The sequence below is a fragment of the Bidens hawaiensis genome, unplaced genomic scaffold (assembly GCF_021521415.1).
Source record: "Bidens hawaiensis isolate Kalapana, Puna unplaced genomic scaffold, B.hawaiensis_p1.1 tig00038006_1, whole genome shotgun sequence".
Taxonomy (NCBI): domain Eukaryota; kingdom Viridiplantae; phylum Streptophyta; class Magnoliopsida; order Asterales; family Asteraceae; genus Bidens; species Bidens hawaiensis.
The window spans coordinates 86,222-95,112 of record NW_027496643.1 but is presented as its reverse complement, the minus strand read 5'-3'; the positions used below and the strand labels follow the sequence as shown (position 1 = coordinate 95,112).

At 37.0% G+C, this 8,891-nt stretch overlaps 1 protein-coding gene across 1 annotated transcript; it reads left to right on the top strand.

Annotated features, from left to right (window-relative positions):
• Positions 1–4,847: 4,847 nt before the first annotated feature.
• Positions 4,848–8,677, top strand: LOC143589883 (uncharacterized). Its single transcript, XM_077070516.1, has 2 exons — positions 4,848–7,627; positions 8,054–8,677. The coding sequence occupies exons 1-2, from the start codon at positions 5,011–5,013 to the stop codon at positions 8,449–8,451; spliced, it is 3,015 nt and encodes a 1,004-aa protein (XP_076926631.1). The 5' UTR covers positions 4,848–5,010; the 3' UTR covers positions 8,452–8,677.
• Positions 8,678–8,891: the final 214 nt, after the last annotated feature.

Genomic DNA, 8,891 nt, shown 5'->3' with positions numbered 1-8,891 from the left:
TAGATTGATCGGACTTTGTTTGGTGCCGAGGAAATGAAACAGTTTGGTTCGGTCATGTTCAACGTCTTGATTGAAAAATGCTTCATAGTAATCTTCACTCATGTTATCCTTTGGAAAAAGTTCTGCGATTCCAGCTCGTCTTGCTCTACGTTCATAATTTTCCATCATTTTTTTGAAATCCATCTAAGTTTGGGTGGTTTAGAGTGAGGAGGGAAAGAAAAGGTTACCAACCTATCTTATCCCTATTCAAATAAAACAAATAATGAAAATATTTTTCCTATACTTGGATCGAAGCTTAGGTATTATTATTTAATACCCAATTCGCTAAGATCGATCGCTCTGATACCAACCTGTCACACCCCATCTTAGGCCTGGGAGTGTGAGCGACAGTTGGTACCACATTTGTAAATAAATCAGAGTTACGATTTAATGCGAAAGACTTATAAAACATGTGGAATTAAAATATAATTATTTACATTACAAAAGTTCCTAATTAAAATTATTCGTTTTATAGCTTACAAACCACCATTTTAATATTTAAGTATATACAAAAAGATCCGAGCCATCGGATATCTTGAGCATTTTGTTATCCCAAGCTCTAACCTTGATCACCTGAAAAATGTTAAGAAAAATACCTCAGCAACGAATGCTGGTGAATATGTTGACGCTAAAAATATTTTCCTTTACTTAATCACCCCTCAAGACTACGTAGGTCTCGGCCCATCATGGCTGAGGAATAACCAAGTTAAAACAACATAATTCATAAACTCAAGTCTCTACACTTGGATCCCCCAGCAAACACTGCAGCGTTCGACTAGTTGAGTGCCTATACTTATACACAAGGTCATACTCCCCACAGGCAGCGTAATTATGACCAGGTATGATGTGCCCATCACATATATAAGGATCCAAACAACGTAAACGATAGCCTGAGGCCAGTGTTTATACCCTTGTTTATAAATGTTTTAGAGACACTTAGTCTCATGTAAAACTTTTTCAATTAACACGTTTGACTCGTTTGAAATCAAATTTGTAAAAGTTGGGGCGTATTCACCTTTTGATTTGGATTGACTTCAAACACCGTCCGAGGGTCTTTCTCGTTGCTATCTCGAACCTATAGTACGAGTATAACCTTATGTTAGTCGGATATACAATCTGGCTTAAGACCTTTAGTCTTTATAATCGTCACCTCGATTATTTATTCTTTACTTTAAAACATTTAGTTAAAAAGTATTTTTACAAACCTTTAGTTTATCTTCATAAAACCATACGTTTCTTCTTCTCTAAGAAACGTACTCTTTTCTTTTCTTTATTATTTAAGAAAAGGTATTCATTACTTAAATAATATTTATAACAAAAATTCACACACATATATATAATCGCACATATATATATATATATATATATATATATATATATATATATATATATATATATTCTTAATTTCTTTCTTTACTTTTCTTTGTTATATTTTCTTTTATTTTATCGAGTTGTTGAGTATAACCTTGACTTAAGGTATTAAGCCTTTTATAATATTTTATTATTATTTTATTCAGCCATTATGCCTACCGTTGTCGGGTTATAATAACTCTAGAAAGTCGAGCAACACTTCGTCGTCTTTTACACTTTTTCAACTCTTCTTGATCAACACTCCACCTTGGCACGCTTTACAATGAACACCAATACTTCACCACTCGTCGGCATGTTTTAAGAGGCTAATCGTCATGATGTCGGGGAATGGCAATCTCCTTCTTGATTTGTACGCCGGTGGAAAGTGGCACGAATTACGAGGAAACGACACTGTAATCGAGTAATCGGGGCACGCTTTTCGAGGTGGATTGAGGGTATGATTGTAAGATCTTAGAGAGATGTTAGAGAGAGAATGAAATGTGAAATTTTGGTGTAATTTGTGAAGATCCCGGACTTGCTATTTATAGGCAAAACTCAGGGGCTCATCGCGATACACGATGGCTCTTTGGCTGAGCCCGTCGTGTATCGCGACGTAGGCTCTCTGAGTCATCACGTGGCGGACGTGCTGCCACGTGGTGACACGTGGCGGACGTTGTGCCACGTGTGGACACGTGCCACGCTATGTGCTCAATGTGTCAGGCAACCCATCGCGATACGCGATGGGTCTCTCTTCTGATCCGTCGCGTATCGCGATGGTTCAGGAAAACAAAATTTTTACTTTTAACCCTCAGGTTTGGATTTTGGCATATTTGGTCCTTTGACTTTGAAAACTTGGCATTTTTGATCTGATATTTTCATGATGTTACACCCCTAAAATAATTACATTTATAAAAGTATGGCTTGGATCAAATACAAATTAAATTAACGTGCTAACTATGTAAATCAAGTAGTGTAATTATATATACAACATAGTGAAATTACACTAAGATTTAGTTTCATAATTACAATACTTTCATATATAATTACACTATTTGAGTCTCACATTTAACACGCTAATTTTAATTTATACGTTAATTTTCCCCTATAAAAATAGGTAACTTAAGCTTTGAATCATCATTTAAAAAAACTTAAAAGACTCTCAATTTAACATTTTCAGTTAACATTCTTGATATTATATGTTTGATCTAAAAAGTATCTCGTTTCTCTTTTTGGTAAAATTCCCAAAATGTCTCAATTTTAGAGAGAACTTTTAAATATATCTCTTTGAAATTCAAATTTCCACTTTGTCCATTTACTAACTCGTCTTCACCTATACGTTAGAAAATTGAGACGACGTGTTTCTTAGCTTGCCATTTCCCCGCCATATTAGCTCGTAACCCGTCGCATCCCCGACATGTTAGCTCAAAACTCATCGTCTCCCCTCCATGTTAGCTCAAAACTCGATGTCTCCCCATTGTGTAAGCTAAAAAAAATCTACCTTATCCTTACTAAAAACATAGATCCAAAACTTAATTCAAAAAAATTTAAATATTTTAAATTTTATTGGTTTTCAAGTTCTTGTATATTGAATTCTGGATAATTATAATTTAGAAAACTCATGCATACCGTCAAATCATTTTATGTGTACCTTGTTTAGATATACTTTTTTAAATAACAAGATTTATTAGATTTTATTTTTTAGCTAACGCAGCAGGGAGACGACGAATTTTGAGCTAACATGGAGTGAAAACGATGAGTTTTGAGCTACAATGGTGGAGAGGCAACGGGTTATGAGTTAATATGAAGGGGAGGCGGCAAGTTAAGAAATATGCCGTCTCGATTTTTTTACGTAAAGACGAATACGAGTTAGTAAATAAACAAATAGCATAATTAAATTTTTTAGAAAGATATTTGGAATCTCTCACATCTTGGAAAATTTTCCATCTTTTTCTCACCTCATTTCTCATCCCTATCTCTATAATTACACTAAAAACACCACATTTCTCTCTCTTATTCAATTAAATAATTTTTTTATACCTTTATAATTACAATTTTCTCTCTCCTTTACTCACCACCAATCCAGCAAATATTAAAAAATAAATAGGGGCAAACAATGTTCTTTAAATGTTTTCCCAAATTTACAAAAAATTACTACATTTCTCTCTTCATCCTATAATTTACATTTACAATCACTCACAACCTCACCCTATAATTTGTATACTCCCCATATAAAATTATAAAGGATGAAATGTGAATGCTCTTATAATAAGAAATAAACTTGTAATTTAAACTGGATATCTTTAATTATCATATTATCACTAAGTTTTTGTTTTATTAAAATATTAAAAATGGTTGAATTATTTTATTTGTTAAAAAAATAGAAGTAAAAGGCATAAAAGCATGTTACGCGCCACTTGGAAACACATTCCTTCCATGTTTGAATGTCGGGAAAACTTCAAGTAAAATCAAAATCAATTATGAGTTTACAGAGTAATTGGGATTCCCAAGACGTCACGAACATTTCTATTTTAAATATTACACCACGGTAATTTTCTTTTTACAGGTACATGACAGCAAAGTTAAAAACCTCATCAGTTAATAATTAAACTACAAAAAATTTATTGCTGTTAAAAGGCAATATTTACGGGTCAGCGGGATTCATTCTTTACGAAATTGAAAATTCAGTCACACATATTGACAAACACGAGATTCAGAACATTACTGGTGTATTCATAGATTGACATGAATACAACCGATCTACGTAATCAAAATAAGATAACATTAAAAGATTGTCTTTAATTTTTCTTTTCAGTTATCAGTACTTTAGATTCTAAATTTAATTGGTTAAAAATTATTTTAAATAACACCTTATGCAATTGATCCATTCTTTTGAGTCAATAATGTTTAAAGTTTTAAACTAACTCATCTTATTCTAAAACCTTTTAAACTTATATAAAAGCATCCGTATGGTTTAACTTAGTATATTTAACTAAACCGATGACACATAACCCTTTAATCTAATCGTAAATATTACTCTTTTATTAAAACTCGGACCCATACAATTTTGATGAGACCCGAGGATAAACCCTGATTCTATGAGGCCAAGGTGCCATCCGTCATCGGCAATTTAAATGAACACATAAATCCTACTATAGAAAAATATAAAGTTAAACAAACAAGTAAAATGGATAAACCTACTAACTCTTATGTGGCACAAACATGACTAGTTTTACTAAACATGTTTGTAAACCGAATGTAAAGTAAACTGAGAAATTGTGTGTTACATTGGAAATCAAGTCCATACCCTTGTTCGGTCGTAGTAAGCCTCCCTCCACCCACCCATCACCCTACCCCCACCAATCTGACGATCATGTTACAATTATTAAAAGGAAATTTGTATTATTATCTCAACTTTTTAAAATGAGGAAGAACGTTACTGATTAGATAGACCACCAAGCATAATACAACAACACCCTGGACACAGTCCCACTATCTAAATTATTGAAGTCCTCTTATTAATCAATCCACTCTCACTCACTTTCTTGCAAATCTAAATCAACATGAAACTTTTCAATTAACCATTATCATCATCATCAACCGAGCTCCTTCTTGTTTCCACAAATGGAACCCCATAAGCTCACCTTCCTCACCATCCTCCTCCTCCTTGTTTCGGGTGACCCGCAAAACGACGAAGTATCGTCACTTCTGTCGGTCAAATCCGCCATTGTTGATTCTTTAAACTATCTGAATAACTGGAATTCCACTTCTACTGTATCTCACTGTAACTGGACTGGAGTTGCCTGTAATGAGCATGGATTCGTCGAAAAGCTCGATTTATCGAACATGAACCTCACTGGTAATATTTCAGGCGATTTCCAGAACTTTCACTATCTTTCGTTCCTCAACATTTCCTCCAATGGGTTCTCCTGCACCTTGCCGAAGTCGTTCGCGAACCTGGCGTCAATAGAAGTTATTGACGTCAGTCAGAACGACTTTGTGGGGGACTTCCCCGTGGGTTTCGGAAACAGAAACCCACGGTTGAAGTCCCTCAATGCTTCCAGCAACAATTTTGGTGGGTACCTGCCAGAGTCTCTCGGGAATGCGACCTCACTCGAAACGATTGATTTCCGCGGGAGTTTCTTCGTGGGGTCGATTCCGAAGAGTTTCAAAAACCTTCAAAGTCTCAAGTTTCTTGGGCTCTCTGGGAACAACCTCACGGGAGAAATCCCGCCAGAGATTGGTCAGCTTTCGTCTTTAGAAACCATGATCATTGGTTACAATGCTTTCCAAGGCTCAATCCCGAGCGAGATCGGAAACCTTTCAAATTTACAATACCTAGATTTGGCGGTTGGAACACTCACCGGACCGATCCCTCGTGACATCGGAAACTTAAAAAAACTCACTACCGTCTACATTTATCAAAACAGTTTCTCCGGCGAGATCCCGAAGGAAATCGGAAACCTCTCATCTTTAATATATCTTGATCTCTCCGATAACCAGTTCTCGGGCGTGATCCCGGGGCAAGTAGGTGATCTCAAGAGCTTAAAACTATTAAACCTGATGTCTAATCAATTAACTGGTCCCATTCCCAGCACCATTGGCGAGTTACCGGAGTTGGAAATACTTGAACTATGGAAGAATTCATTAAATGGGTCATTACCCGCGAATCTCGGAATGAACTCGCCGTTACAATGGCTTGATGCTTCATCAAACTCATTGTCAGGCGAGATTCCGGCGGGACTTTGTGATTCCGGCAACCTCACGAAGCTCATCCTGTTTAACAACTCATTTTCGGGTTCTCTCCCAATTGGTCTTCCGACTTGTTCTTCGTTGGTTCGAGTTCGGGTTCAGAATAATAAAATTTCCGGTGAAATTCCGGCTGGACTTGGTAACTTGCCGGATCTACAACGGTTAGAATTGTCACATAATAACTTAACCGGGAAAATTCCGCATGATCTCACTTTGTCAAGTTCCCTTTCGTTCATCGATGTTTCGAGTAATAATCTTGTTGCGGGTTTGCCGGGAGATATACTCTCAATGCCGAATCTTCAAACACTGGTCGTTTCCAACAATGACTTCTCGGGTGAAATCCCGACTGGGTTTCAGGACTCACCGGTGCTATCGGTGCTTGATTTATCGTTTAATGGTTTCTCCGGAGAGCTGCCGGAGAGCATAGCTTCATGTCAGAAGCTTGTGAATTTGAATCTATCCCACAACCAGTTGACCGGACAAATCCCGACATCGGTCGCCCGAATGTCGATGTTATCGGTTCTTGATCTGTCCAACAACTCGTTCGCGGGTAAAATACCCGACACATTCGGAAGCTCGCCTGCCTTAGAAACGGTCAACCTCTCATTCAACAAGCTTGAAGGCCCGGTCCCAGATAACGGGATGTTACGAACCATAAACGCCAATGATTTAGCGGGAAACGAGGGGCTTTGCGGGGGCGTGCTTAGGCCGTGTACAAATGCTCGGGCCACTAGCGCCACGCGAAAGAAACTTCACATTCGACATGTCATTTTTGGGTTCCTTTTCGGGGTATGTGTGATTTTAACCGTTGGGATCGTGGCCGTCACCGGGAGGTGGTTATACCAAAGATGGTTTCTCTACGGGCTCTTTGACGGGTGGCTTATAAGGCGCGGTATGGAATGGCCATGGCGACTCATAGCCTTTCAAAGACTTGGTTTCACGAGTGCGGATATCATGGCAAGCATAAAGGAGTCAAATGTGATCGGGATGGGTGGAAGCGGGATCGTTTACAAGGCCATGGTCCACCACCCGTCATATTCCGTGGTGGCGGTGAAGAAACTGTGGCGGTCCGAGCCAGATATTGAAAATGGGGATGACCTGTTCGTAGAAGTTAATCTGTTAGGCCGGTTACGACACCGAAACATTGTGCGTCTATTAGGTTATCTTCATAACGAAACCGATGTTATGATGGTTTATGAGTACATGCCTAATGGGAACCTCGCGGAGGCGTTACACGGGAAACAGTCGGGAAGAATGCTGGTTGATTGGGTGTCGAGGTATAAAGTTGCAGTAGGTGTTGCCCACGGTTTGGCTTACCTTCATCATGACTGCCATCCGCCGGTGATTCATCGAGATGTAAAATCTAACAATATTCTTCTAGATGAGGATTTTGAGGCGCAGATCGCGGATTTTGGCTTGGCACGGACCATGGTTCGGAAGAATGAGACTGTCTCGATGGTGGCTGGATCTTACGGATATATAGCTCCTGGTGAGTTCCTTTGTTTAATTCGTACTTTTTTGTTTTTCTTGTAAGATCAGTATTTACCGTTGATAATATATTAGGTGACAAACATATGTACAATCAAATATTTAGTTTAGAAAACATGTGATTCTCAAAAGGCTTTAAAATATTTACAAGTTTATTTTGTTAACGGGGACGACTTTGGGAATTTTCTTTATTAAAATATTTAAAGTGATATCGTATAGTTTTTCTATTTATTTTAACGTACATTTTTTATATAAAAACTACTAAAAAGGTCAAACTTGAGATTAATAATTAATCTAGGTTATGTTTATTTACCTAGTACCTTAACGTGTCATAGAACATGTTTAACCCAACATGTCGTTTTATTTATTATCATGAATTCAATAAAGTGCAAATGTAATGATGAAATTCTTGGTATGTATATTACAGAATATGGCTACACATTGAAGGTGGACGAGAAAAGTGACATATACAGTTTTGGGGTGGTGCTTTTAGAGTTGTTAACGGGCAAACAACCATTGGACCCGTCATTTGGCAACTCGGTGGATATTGTAGAATGGGTTTGGAATCGGATGAATAAAAGAGAATTGGAAGGGACACTAGATCTAGAAATAGGAGGGGAATGCAAATTTGTTCAAGAAGAAATGCTTTTGGTGCTAAGGATTGCACTTTTATGCACTAATAAGCTACCAAAAGAGAGACCTTCAATGAGGGATGTAATCACAATGCTTGGAGAGGCAAAACCAAGAAGGAAAAGTGTGTGTGATGAGATTGGTATAAAAGAGAAGCCCATTTTCAATAACTCGTCGGTTGTTGGACTTTTATAATATGTATTATTTCCATCCAAGCAAGCTCGTTAACAGTTTTATCTTCAAACGATCATGATATATGCAAATAAGGCATCAACAGATGGGTGGCTACGTGTTGAAGTACAACAATAGATGGGTGGCTACATGTTTCGGCTTCATTTTGACGTCAAAATATCGTATTTTTAGTTATTCTAGTTGAACAAATGTTGTAAATTTGTTACCATGTACAATATTCAAATCCCTTTTGTAGATTTTGGGGGATAATTAATTGTTGAAAGCATAATCAACCGTTTTAAATAGTTTTTCATGTTGTATTTTACATAACATAAGATTTTGCTAATATATATAGAAACTACAGTTATTTTTCATTATAGTTCAAAATTCTTAGAAATATAATACTTAAATAATTTAAATGATAAGTTTTAGAGTGAGTGCCTACTTAGTGATCAAGGACTAAA

Bases quoted from the DNA above. Each gene is read 5' to 3' on its own strand.
- LOC143589883 (XM_077070516.1), top strand. From the start codon at position 5,011: ATGGAACCCCATAAGCTCACCTTCCTCACCATCCTCCTCCTCCTTGTT. The intron at 7,628-8,053 runs GTGAGTTCCTTT...TGTATATTACAG, and splicing joins TTACGGATATATAGCTCCTG to AATATGGCTACACATTGAAG.